Source organism: Nasonia vitripennis, chromosome 4 (assembly GCF_009193385.2).
Source record: "Nasonia vitripennis strain AsymCx chromosome 4, Nvit_psr_1.1, whole genome shotgun sequence".
Taxonomy (NCBI): domain Eukaryota; kingdom Metazoa; phylum Arthropoda; class Insecta; order Hymenoptera; family Pteromalidae; genus Nasonia; species Nasonia vitripennis.
Window position 1 is genome coordinate 28,452,108 of NC_045760.1, and position 13,662 is coordinate 28,465,769.

Consider the following 13,662-nt stretch of genomic DNA (forward strand, 5'->3'; position numbering starts at 1 on the left):
GTGTAAACGCGTCCGTGCGCGCGCGTGTATGTGTGTACGCTTGGAAACTTGTTTGACTAATTATATTATAATTTGAATATCAGTCCTTGGTGCGCACTTGCAACGCTAGCATCCTGATAGATTAGATGCTTTGAACGAACAGTAATAATTAAGCTTTATTTATTGGATGTAGAACAAGTTTGAATTCCAGACTAACGATATGTTATCAATGCTGTTCCTCAAAAGTAAAGAAATTATGAGCTAGTAAAATTCGTCAAAAATAGTTGCGGAACATAGTAGAGAATGGAAAAAGAATGTACAAATTAATTTCCACATATAAGGACGATCTTTAAAATTGACAGTCGTTACTGGTGATCGAAACGATGAAAGTAGGACATGACTGCAATGAGATGAGCAGTCTTGCAAAGGAAGAAACGAGTATTTAACGAGATCCAGACTGACGGCATGTAGGAGCCAGTTCGGAGTCACGGTCAAAACGTCGAGCCACAGAGTCCGAACATAGTTTCGGCACATGGTCGACTTGAACTCTCGACAGTCGGCTACTGTATGTGTATGTGTAACTCAAGTGCACCTGGTACTTTACTCGCCGAGCTGAAACTTCTGCATATGTCCTTGTGAGCTTATGCCGGGTCCTGGTCAAGCCGCAGCGGTGAAAATCAACACGCAAGCCGATGATGACGATGACTAATGGGTGAATTCGTGAGGATACGTTGAGTATGTCAGTAGAAGAATTAGTATTACAAAGATAAATGTATTTTGTTTTGAATTTGCAAAGGGTTATAATAATCCGTTGTGCTTTTTAATTAAAATTTAAATTCGCACACTTCCAATTGACCATTTTTCAATTCGCTTTAATACATAAATGTCGTTCGCAGCTTCACCATTTCATCATTTTATAAAAAATGTAAAAAATATAATAAGAAAAATGTTCACTTTTTCTCCTAATAAAGACAGTTTAAATTAAAAACATTTATTTTGATGCAACACGCTATGTATGAGTAAACTCTAAAGCACTGTAAATAGAGCTTTAATTGATTCCATTGATTTTTTTATCGATGTCAAATAAAACATCGCGCTCGTTGCCCACTGTATAATAGAAATTTCAATCTAAATTAAAATGCGTTATGCATAATTTATAAACTTTTTTCTTAATATGATCCATAAACAGTAATAACAAAATTGCATAAAAAAGCCGTAGAATCACCGCTCGACGTGCAAAACTCACCAAAACCTCATCTTCTTTCTTCTACCCTCTCCTACATGAGCTGAAAACTCTTTGAGCAAACTGGTGGCTTCCGAGCCTGGGCGATGGCAAATCCACAACTTTGTTGCTGCCGTAGAAACTTCACCGCGTCGACAAGTTTTTGCACGAGAGTTACCATATAAATTGCTGCCTTAACGGGGCAACGAGCTCGTCTCCGTGGATGTATAAAGTAATATACTTCGTGTGCAAAGACGATCTCGTGGGTAACGAAGGGGAAAGAGGGGCTGGTTTGCACACAGCCGCGAGAGACAGAGAGATTCGATTCAATTCCCTGAGAGAAAGTCTTTAGTGTTTGGGATTAAGCGCCGAAAGGAGCGCGGGAGTTAACGGACAGGGAAAAACTGTAATGGGGAGGGGGTCGCCGAGGAAGAGCGAAACTGAATCATCTTTGGATACAAGCACACATACGCACGATTCATGTATAAAGCTTTTATTTAGGGCTATAGCTATAAAGGAATGAGAGAGAGGGGTCGATGGATAAACCGAGGGGGTGGGGTGCGTCGGCGCCGTAGTAACCCCTGTGTAGTGGGGGTGGTGAGAGAGAGAGAGAGATGGGAGAGTCTGAAGTAAGGATTCTGCGCGCGTGGTTTTGCCGGCGCAAGCTTGTCGCGTGTATAGCATCTCTCGAGTCAGTTGCAAGTCGGTCAGTGACGTGTGCGCTCTCTCACACACCATCGATCGTGAACGAATTCTTATCGAACGCGTGGGTTATCCATGTAATTAGTGCAGTGGCTAAATAGCGATGTCGCTCGATCGGCAGTGAAGAGTGAAAAATTTGTTTGTTTATCATTATATTTTTTTTGTTTTGCAATGTTAAAGCAACGTTTACACGAGTATCTATAAGGAATCAGCCATGTGGTTATCGGGACCCTCTGAAACAAGTAGCATCGATATACTTGAAATACAAGTGTGTGGGCAGCATCAACGATATATCGAGTGCAATGAAGAAATAAGAAGAAATTAGCCGTCACACAAGCGGAAGAGAGATGGATAAAGCGTGCGGTAAAATTTGCCGGCTACTGATCCTGCTGCTGCTCATTTTCGGTGGTAAGTCGCCGTATAATACAACGTTTGAGAGAAAGCTTGGCCCGGCTTTTCCGAGAGCAAATGAGAGAACTGCCAGCGCGGCTGATTTCAAAAAGTTCCTCGTGCAACTGCGCGCGCGGAACTTGTTAATGCTCGAGCTGCGAATGTGCGAATTCGCGCCGAGGCTCCATTGTTTCACCGAGCTTTCCTTTTTTCTCGATGCTGTCGGAAGTTTAAGCGCAGCTTTTATCGAGCGGGAAGTTTTAAATGTTTTTCAAGTGCTGCAGCTCACGATCTTTCATCGCACAGTGTAGCTGTCAATCGCACGTGGGCGTATAGGAACTGTTCGTTGCGAGATATGAGTAAAGGACGATTAAACTCTTAGCTGGGCTTATTGAAAAATAAGTGGGTTAAAAATCCATCTCAATCAACCAGATTATGATAAGAAAAACAAGCTATATAGACTCGTGTTTAACTCGAAGCGCGTTCAAGACAACGGTATATCCTTTCAAGAAAACCGCGAAAAGAAATATATGATTGGCACTTTGTCATGAGTTATCGGCAGGAGCGTAGTCGAGTGGAATCCCATATAAGAAGGAAATATATCTGCCAGAGCAAAGAAGTATCTACCTCTTTTTTATAAAAAAAATATAACCCACTTTCGAGTAATTCTCACATAGCTGCGATGCGTGCAGACGTCGTCTTGTATTTCCAATTTCTCCTCGGGTGCGGTAAGCCATTGACGTCGTCTTCGAAGACGGGGTCGACCGCAATGCTTTGCATTTTCTCGGAATTGAAACAGTTTCCGTCTTTTAACAATACACCTTTCACAATTTTTTTTCCAATTGGAAGAACTTTTTTCTATTCTTTCTATTCATATAACTTCGGGTAGTCATCCCTGGGAAGATGTGTCGATCCTCCGCAGGGACAGTCGCTCACGGCGACGCCCACTCTATTCCACGTGTACGTTTATCGTTAGCGAAATTTTTTAGTCGGATTTTATGGCACAAAAAGAGAAGGTGATTTATCTTTGGTATTTTTTACGTGAATGTTTTTTGTAGTGATTGTAAGTATCGGAATATGGAGCATCGAGGAGTAAAGTGGATGTAAATGTAATTTGAAAGTGCTATTTTGACTTTTCAAAGTTGTTCAAATACTCGATTACAAAGTGTCGGCTCAGCTTCTCTTAAATGGATTCCGTAATCCTATCTTATATTTACGGAAATCTATTAGATCAGTTATCAGATAATTCCATCAGTTACCGCAACGCCAAACAATTTTTTTCGCTTATCTATGAATTTAATAAACCGAGTATACTTTTGTGAATCAATTTAATCGCATATTCAATTCCTCAATTTCCCAGCAATCAATCACGCGTTCCACGATAGAGTTTTCTGGAAATAAAAAACGTAGTTCGAGTGGTCATGAAACTGCGAGCACTGATCCGGGAAAATAAAAATCAGAATGATTAAAAGCTCTCGCGAGCTGGCCTGCGGCGCAGAAACAATAATTTACCCGACTGATCGCTGCGAAGCGGTGCACTATTCTATGTCCTGGAAATTTTCTTCTGACGTTTCGAAAATCGAATCCCCGACACGTAAATCCGAATAAAAACGAAACGCACTCGGAACTGACGCGCAAATGATTTATACGTTCACGTCCGTTGTATTAAAAAAAAGAAGACCAACCGAAAAAATCCTGAAATTCTCGCGCGCTCCGCCTTTCCCACTTTTTCTCCTTTTCATAGCGTCGTCCTCTATTTTTTTTTTTCAAATCTAGCTTTCATTCCTCTTCCGCGCTTGCATATAACTGCCTGCGCCCTCGCGCGCCTGTAGCTCGAAAAACGATTTTTCAATGCTTTTTGCCCTTGGTGGCAGCAGCCGCTCGAGTTGAAGCGTCAGAATTAATAATGAAAAATAATGGCCCGAGAATAACGTCAGCAAGCTGTCATTCGCGCGAGGATCTCCGTATAATTTTATAAGCAATTAACCCCTATGCGCATTTCGAGGGCAAATAGCGGATGCACTTTTTCGACTCTTTGTTCGTGTTGCACTTTCGAGAGCTTTTTTCTCTCGCCTCTACTTTTTCTCTTTATATTCGCTGAATCGCAGGGGCCAAGAGTGCGGGAATGTGGGTGTGCTGTGTAAAGGAGAGGCTTGTAGGAAGGAAGGAAGTAGAGATGCTCGAGAGCGCGAGAAGTGTATAAAGCAAATGAGATATATGTACATACCTTAGCGGTGAAAGAATGAAGTTGGAATGGGTCGAGCAGAAAGTCCAGAGACTTTTGTGTATATATTCGTGTGTGGTATGCCTGATGGAGTTCAAACGAAAATATTCTAAAACGTATAATAAGAGTACATTCGTATTCCTGAAATTGCGAATTGCTACACGGGCTTATCACAGTTGTTGACAATCAGGATTTCGTAACTGATGAGTATCTCTCTATCTCGCGTTATTGACGTTGTACACAGCGCATCGTATCAACACGCGCGCTTCAAGTCAGCCAGTAATAATAGGCAGACGTATAAACAGGAATTTCGAGCGAAACTAATCAGGTCTGTGTTTGCTCTTCTCTCTACAGCCTGTACTTGTCAAAAACAACTGTACCTTGATTATATTGTCTGGAGAATTACTCTGTTCAGCTTTTCATAAAGTTTCGGTTATATTTTATAACTATTGCTAACAAAGTTTTGACGTAGCAATATTTAGCGACTAAACCATAAATCTACTTGTATACATAAGCATTGACCGACAAGAGGCGGACGTCGTGTCTAGTCGTAGTAAGTTGACGCATAGTTCATAACTCTCTCGTGGCCGGACCAGAATGTTAAACCAGTAACGCGTGGAGCGCGGGAACATTTAAACCGCCCCTGCATTACAAAAGCTCTGGTCTCCTTTCTGTTTAGATAGATAGACATGTGTGTGCGTAAAGCATAATCCACTGCTGCGTGAAACTTTTTTCTTGTCAGCAGTGAGCTCCAGTTGCGTATAAATATATGGAAGTACAATTTTTTACAGTTTGAATTTTTGAGGAATTTTCCCGAGCAGCGAGTGCGATAATCTTTAGCTGAGAATAAAAGAATCGTGACTCGGGTCTGAGGCGCGGAGAAGCTCGGGAAATTTTTATGCACGGCGCGAGGGGATAAAAACGTCTCTCGCAAATATTTCGTCTTCTTCTTCTACGAAAAAGAAGAAGACATTTTTTCGTTATGCTGTTACATTGAAATTCACGCTTTTCACTTTCGGAGAATACATCAGCGGAAATCACGTATGCTGATCAGCCAAGTATAATACACATTTCGCATGCATGAATAATTTCCGCCCTGACATACATTGTACGGGTATTTGTGCTCAATCCGCGTAAGAGGGCGGCTGCGCAGTAATTGGAGCTCTCTCGCTGTGATCCTCAATTTGGTAGCTCTCAGTAATAAGAAAGCTCCCCTTCTTCCTTGCGCATTCTAATCGCGAACAATTTTCTCGGCTGTGCCTCGACGAGGATCTCTTCTTTCAATATATATATTCATCCCTCGCGAATAACTCACTACAAGCTATACGTCCCGCGCATACTATTACGGCAATTACGTGTAATCGAGCTCGTTACGTTTCCGGACAGCAGTGCTACAGAGAGCATTGTGAACGCGGAAAGGAAAGACGGAGAGAAAAAAAGGGAGAAAAGGAAGCGACAGCGGAGAAGAAAAAAGGCGAGAGGCCGGGCAGGCTCGTAATGGGAAACGAATTCGCGTTTCCCGGGGATTTCTTTATTCATCGCTCGCAAATTGTTCCTCCTGCGGGGAAACCGCTCTGTGGCCGGCCGAGTCTACTCTCAGTGCCGCTCATTAGCGCGCGCGGCGGGCGATGAAGAAGAGGGAGGCAAGGAAAAGCTCGCTTTTCTCTTTCTCTCTCTCTCTCGCTCACTCCTGCTCTGCAGCCCAGCATGTCCGGCTGGGCGACTCCGCGTGGGGCATAACGAGGCCAGCCCGAGTCAATTAGTTCGTTAGGTCCGGCGACGATTTTAGTCCGAGGCGCGCGGATGCGCTGAAAAACTCCCTCGTGGAATAATACGAATAAAAGTATATAAAAGAAGCCGTGACGAGCTGAGAATGGAAAATACAAGAATCGACTGTTTGATGAGCTCGAATTACACGGACGGAGTCGTATTAGCATATAATTATCTGCGTCACGGGTGTCGAGAGCTGGAGCAAATTCGTTAGGTAATGTTTATAGAGAGTTGACTATCTGACGTTTGTGAGATGGGGAACAGTAGTATAAGAGTACAACGCTTCGTTAACCTTCGCTTTTCCCACTTTTCTCGCTTGGATTTCTCTCTCTCTCTCTCTCTTTTACACTTTTTTCTGCTGACTCTATAGCTCTCTCTTTCGCCGCGTTAGCCTGTGCGCCACTTGTGATTTCTTTCAATGACGTCGCGCTACTGTGCTGATTCGTTATTTTTTCTTCTTTTGTCTCATTTTACGAGCTCTTTGGCAAATACAACGCGCTCTGTCGCCGAACGAGGATATTTGAATTTACTTTTCGCGTCAAGCCATTGTGACTAACGAATCAACGTTTAAATTAGCCGTTCTATAGAGCTAAAGACTGCTTTATTGAGTTGCCATTTGCTGAAGTTTAAATATTCTTTTATGATAAAGATATAGACTCGATTGATGTGATCGAAAAACGAGCCATACACCCGAAAGCCGCTAAAGGTCATAACGCTCAGAAAAAAGCTCCCAGTTTGCCTAGATTTGTATAGCCTTTAAATTCGATACACAGCCGTTCGTCGATCGCAGGAAAAGAGAGAGTTAGTCCGGCCGATTCGCAATGATTGGCGGACCAAGAGCGGCCCCAGGGCTAGGAAAACCTATTGCAAATAGAACGTCGAGATTTCCAATCCCCCAAAGGGTGAATAATTTCCAATTTAGAAACGTTTTTACGTGTATGTTTGCACAGCGTCGAATAGCAGAAAAAGCTCTGGAAGTTCTCTCAAGAAAATATATCGATAGAGTTCGGTCCTGCTTAATCCAGAGTCACTGGATATTGTAATATCGAATGTCGAGAGCGACTCGGTGCAAAAGAATATTTACGTGGAACGTTAGCTTTCAAAATTTCATTTAAATTTCGAGATGTGTCGGCTCTTACATCGTCCGCTCGCTGGAGCTTTCTTCGCAACTTTTGATTGAATTCCGCTTCGCTGCGGCATACTTCGCGCCTAGGCTGTCAGTTTCTGGACAACAGTGTGAGTTCATAGCAGTGCAGAAAGACGTCGGAGGAGTTAAAATTGCGATTGATTTTTTCGCGAAAATACTGGCAGAGAGAAAAAGTACCGTGTGGCGCGTCGTCCCAGCACTTTTTGCCCCAAACGAATCAAGTTGAGAGGTTTGTTATACTTTTCCCAGGACTTTGATGAAAATCCAATATCTATCAACCCTCCTACAATCTATAGAGAGAAAGAGAAGGAAAAAGTTCGCGCTTGCTCTAATTTACAGTAGTTCGTCTCTCGACATACTTTTATTACAAATAACTTTCGTTACGCGTATTCGATTAAGTGCTAAAATCAAATCAGGCCATGATTGTGCGATTGAGCTTTCTCCATTTTAATAAGTAAATAAATGGGTTCATAAAAATCAACAAAATTCACGGTAGCCTTTGTTTTGTTTCTGTTCACCACTTCGCCCTGTGTGCAACTGTCAAGAGCACAGCGCGTGATTACTTCTAATGGAAGCGCTGCGAAAAAAGCTGGCATTAACGAAGAGAAAGAGTCGGGCACCGATCACCTCGTTTTTAATCACACGCTTCGTCGAGCTCGTTCTCTTCTTCGAAGGGTCGCAAAACGAGAGACAGACTCTCTCCGTCAGTCGTTCGATCCCGTCGTAATACTCTGCGAGAGATATTTCTATTTCTTGTCCGGAAACAAAGGAGCTTTGATGGTTTTTTGCAGGGGGTTGTAAAGGTCCTTAATCTGGCGCTGCGAGTTCCTTTGAACGAAATGCACATAAATCCATCGATCGTGTATTCCCTGCATTCTTTATTGCAGTCTCGATTCATCCCTAAGATCGTTTGGTGTACACCCAGCGAGCTTTCTTTCATCCCTTGCGAATGATGGAACTTGATAAAGCCCGCAGAGGGAGAGAAAAGGAGTGACTGCGCTACGGTAGAAATGAGACGAGGAAGAAGAAGTGGAGGGAGCGACTTGGTGCCGGCCGAGAGAAGCAGAGACTATACATATAGTGGAGGGTAAAATTATCACAGTTATTGGACAGAGTAAAATCCAAGTAAAAGACGGTTAAACCGTTTTCGGAGAGACTGGAAAATTCTTCTTTTATAAATGTGGTCCTGAGGAGTCCCAGCGGCAGAGATATAGCCGGGAGGACTAGCGCTTCGCTGGATAGCCGGATAGAAAAAGAAAGACGATAAGATTTGGAGTTGATTTTCGATAATTGTAATAATAGGCTTCTAGAATGCAATTAAACGTTACTCGCGATTTTTAACGCGACAGCTTTAAACCTGTGATGCACAGATATTAAGGTGTCAATGAGCTTTTAAAATGCTAAAAAATATCCCGACTGGAATGCGTTACTTTTACGAGCTTTAAAAGCTCTACGAATCCCTACTGCAGCACACTTCGTGGTTCCATCAGTGCAAAACTATTCACCAGACATGAAAATTCCACACAGTGCAAGTAGAACACGGGCTTTTTACGTTTAATGGGCTTCCATTAATTCTCGGCAACACTGAATTTCGAGTATTTTTCGTTGTTATACGTTGTCCTATTTCGCAGTCTCGGCTCAGCTGAAACTAGTGTAGTATCCGAATCGCAATTCGATTCTTGGTATATAACTTTGCCTATTATACTCTCGACATAGGAAACAGCATACTGTAGACAAACTGATCGAAACTGATGTAATTACTCGAATACGTTCCGCTTACCTTCAAGTGGCGACAACTGGGTAGGGAAGAAGTGTGTCTTTGGTGAAATGCGCTTTATTTTGCAGCTCACAGGGCCAGAAAATAGCCAACCTTTCTTTTCTTTCTTTTCTCTCCTCTTTCAAACCAAGTCCGCTTTCTCCAATGTTCCGCTTCTCTTTCAATCCATCTATATATTTAAGTTCTTTTCTTTCCTATCATTTGATTGCTTGTCCGACGCTACTTCTATTTTTCGGCAGTAAATAAAAAGTACGTTTTAAAATGAGATTTTTATTGTTTCGATCATGTATTCGATTTCATTTCATAATCTAGTTGCAAGAAAATTTAACATTTCGATATGTATCGGGAATATATTGATTCTTATAGTAGTACCCACTTGTATAATATCGGAAAGAGGTGAAAGGAAATAGCCAATTTGTTTGTATAGAATCGTGAATATAAAAAGCATTAAAAAGTCGATTCCACATGCTGTTTATAGGATACGAGAGACCCGATCTTGTTCGAACTCTTCCAAGTGTCCTTATCCGATACAAAATTTACATATTCAGAAGTTCTGTGTTCCGAAAAAGCTTGCTCTCGAGCTTGTAAGAATAGCTTTATAAGCCAAATTCGACGTCTCCAGATGTTACCTCTTCATAAAAAAGTAATACTAGGAAAGTGATATATTTGATCTGTAATAGTTTGAGTAATCGTAACATTAAATGTAATGTTTCTTGCAAATAGAAAACAAACAGAGCTTGCAGAGGGCCAGAGGCCAAGAGGCGCCAACGATTGCGTTTCGACAGTGACGAAGGCACAACGGTAAAAGAGTCGTTACACTACTTCGACACGGTGTGGTCTGAAGTTTCGGGAGCTGCAATGCCGCGCCGTGCACACGACTATTGCGCCATGGCTGGAAATCGAATGGAAACCTTTGCAAGTTGGCGGCGTAAACTTCCGGAAAAGTCTCCGCCACTTTTATCTTTTTCTCAAGCTGTCTATACTTTTTGCGTCTTATATATGTAGAGAGCGCCGATGCGCAGAGCAGCTTTTATAACAAGAATGTTATAAAATCTCTGGAAGATTTCGCTCGAGATTGGCTTTTTTTGAAAAAATGAATTGAATCGATCTTTTTTTATTCAAAGATCGATATGCCAGCTTCAGTACCGCATTAACAATGCAATAAGTTACGCAAGGTGACACAGTAAATGCGTTATCTCCTCCCAAAGAGAAGTAGTTTGGCTGGATGGCCAATAGTATGTAGAAATTAATTTATTGAAGATCCAGAAGGGTGTAGGGAAACGATAAGAGCAAGTGGCCCTCGTATACCCACGTGGAAAAGTGTTATCCAGTCTGTATACAGGTTATATACAGCCAATTGTATACAGACTTTATACAAAAGTGATCGCTCATTTTATCCAGTCTGTATACAATCTGTATACAGGCTATATAAAATTGAGAAAAAACAAGAAAAATTTTCCTTGATTGCCATGGTAATGATTCTCGTTGATAAGTCGTTGCCAGTGGAACCGCACATCCGAATTTTTTTTTCTATCCGGTCTGTATATAGACTGTATATAGACTGTATATAGTTTATATACAATCACTTTTGTATACAGCCGATTGTGTATAGCCTGTATCTAACCTGTATACAGACTGGATAAATCTTTTCCACATGGGTACATGGCACTACCCGCTTGATTTATAGATTTCTCAGTAGTGCTACCAACTCGACTATATCGCGTCGCAAGCTTCCTCCGGAGCAAGCCACATTCTTTATGAAAATTCATCTTGTGGAGTTTGCGCTCCGGAAATTTTTATGTAACCCTTGCGCGCCTTTCTTGCTCCGGAAAATTTCCTCGCGAAAACAAAATCTTCCCGTTCATACGTACGGAGCATGAATTCTTTCGTTCTTTTCGCGCCAAGGATGTATGCGCTCTAATTATTAGGCCACTCGTCGTGTACTTGAATATGGATTGCCAGCTTGAAGGTCAAATATTTAACGAAAGCAAATCGTTTCGAATAATAACGCCGATGCAGAGCTGCCGTATTATAGTCAAGTAGCTCGATTTGACTATGTCCAAGGAAAGGGTGAATGTACGTATGATATATAGATCGAAAAGCCATACCGGAGGAAAAGAAGAGGCTGAGAGAGATCGAATAATTTCCGGCAGTCGTCCCACAGGACAAAGTTTCTTGCGCTGTTTTTCTTTGCCTTCGGAGAAAATTAGTTCCATGAGCTGCTTGGATCCTCCGAACCACTTTTCATTCCGCTGGCGTTTCTGCCGCTCCTTAAGCCCGTCTTCGCTTGGTGGCATCTAATCAAATTTGAAAATAAACGGAATACCGCACTGAAATTACTAGGTATTTCATTTGTTTGTATAAGGTTCTAAAAATTAGATCAATTTACAGTATAATATTTTAGTGTATATTTGTTTCAATTGCTTCTAATAAGTTTCTTATTAACGATCACTAATTATAAAATACCTTTACAATGCTTTTCTCAAGCTTTGTATGAAGTTAAATGCTGATGCTTAAGAGGACAAGCTCCCTCTCCCCTTTGATTCATTAACACGTTGTCTCGTTCCTTTTCCCCGTCTCATCTTGCCATCAGTGGTGAAAAATCGCACGTCTTGTTAATTTTCTAATTACACGCCAAGAGACGTATAAAATATCTTACAGATCTAGCATTAACACGAGCTCCGCGATTATGGTAATCAAGAGGAGAAACTATTTAGTGTACGCCTCACTGATGGTCTCTCCTCTCGCGCTTAGTTTATGTTCCTGTAATATACAACGCATTCTCCGCGTTCCTTGATGAGTAGCAGGGTTAATGAAATAAAAGACGAAAAGACCTTTAATTAAAGCTCCTGATATCTCGAAATATCGAAAGTGGAGCTCGTTCCGGCTTACGAGAAATTTCAAATAACTTTAATGATGATATTTCGCGATGTAGCTCGGCGAAACCTCATTAAACGCTCCAGCGAGGATGCAATTGCGAGCGTAAAAAACGCTAAAAAATAATTTCCATCTGCCAGTGAAGTAAAAGACATCATGCAATCGCACGATGTAAGTAGTGAAGCGCAGAAGTTGCTGATAATTATTTTTCTCTCAATTATTGTAGCCACGTATAATTCATATCCCAGCGTTTTCGCGCTTTCGGCCGTGGCCGCCGAACTTGCTCGGAGAGAAGCTCCGCGCGCGAATCCAGACTAATTAACTTCCGGTGCCAGCGCGGCGTTCTCTTTCTCCGCGAGTTTTCTGCCCCCCCTCAGCTCCTCCGTTCGTTTCGAGCTTTCGCTCTCCAGGCTGCTTGCGGGATCGTGCGTGTAGGGGGCAGTACGCCGAGTTTACATCGCGTCCGGTTCTTTACGAGTGTATGTGCGGTTTCGCGCTTCCTATATGCTCACTCGCAGGGTATGCGTATGGAGTTGCTCCTTTTCACAGGCTATTGTTGCCGAGAGCTCTCGTACACGCGCAGTTCGATAATGAAGCTGCGAAAGCTCGGGGGTTAATTGAAATACTGCGCGATAATTAATTCGTTATGCGGCGTCGATTATTCATTACGGGAAGTTGCCTGTGCATAACTGCTCGCTACGTGCTTCGCATGGATTTTATCTCTTTTTATTGGAACAATGTATTGTTTTACGCTCTTTTATGAATCTCTCGTCAATGATGTTAATCTGAACAACGGCAGTTTACTCGTGTATACGCGCGCGATACATGTTGAAGCTTGGAAAATTAATATTCATAAAATCGGTGAAGACTGGAAACAAGTGCGAAATCATGCCCCGTTGAAAATAATGACGTCATTAAATGACGTTAAATTACGTGATTAGATGACGTTAAATTACGTGATTAGATGACGTCATTTAAAGCTACAAATTGGAACCTTTTATGACGTCATTATTTTTAATAGGTTGTACTTCTAAATACTTATACTCTTAAATACTTCAAAATTGATGAAATGGTTGCCTATATAGGTGCTACCATCGGATGGTAGTACGGAAAATGGGAGCTAACGCCAAAGAAATATTGTTTTTTAATTATTGTTTGTTTCGTAAAATTATTAAAAATTATTAATTTCTTGGACATTAGCCCCCCATTTTCCGTACTACCATCCGGATGGTAGCACCTATATAGGCAACCATTTTATCAATTTTGTAGTATTTAAGAGTATAAGTATTTAGAAGTATAAGGCTGCTGCTATAGTAATCAAGTCTCTCCCTCAGCAGAGTCTGTGTGTCTTCATCTTGAATTCGGCCTTCATCGTGTATACATTTACATTGAAAATTACTAATCAGCCTGGGCGCCGAAATTCCAAGGCCCCTCGAGACTTTCCTCAAGTCTATTTGAGCTACTGGCACCTTTCTCAACTCCTCTGCGCTACAGCCAGCTAAATTAGAAAGTTTTTGCTATTTACACAATACAGCTGAGTAAAACAAGGTAAGGACGACGGAGAAAGTCAAGCG

General features: G+C 41.8%; 1 protein-coding gene across 1 annotated transcript in view; it reads left to right on the forward strand.

Annotated features, from left to right (window-relative positions):
• The first annotated feature begins 1,871 nt into the window (after window positions 1–1,871).
• LOC100679350 overlaps window positions 1,872–13,662 on the forward strand; it is a 37,558-nt gene continuing 25,767 nt past the window's right edge. The window contains exons 1-2 of the mRNA XM_016988448.2: window positions 1,872–1,980; window positions 2,084–2,311. Of these exons, the coding sequence (XP_016843937.1) occupies window positions 2,251–2,311 (61 nt within the window). The 5' untranslated portion in view covers window positions 1,872–1,980; window positions 2,084–2,250. The remainder of the gene's footprint in view (window positions 1,981–2,083; window positions 2,312–13,662) is intronic.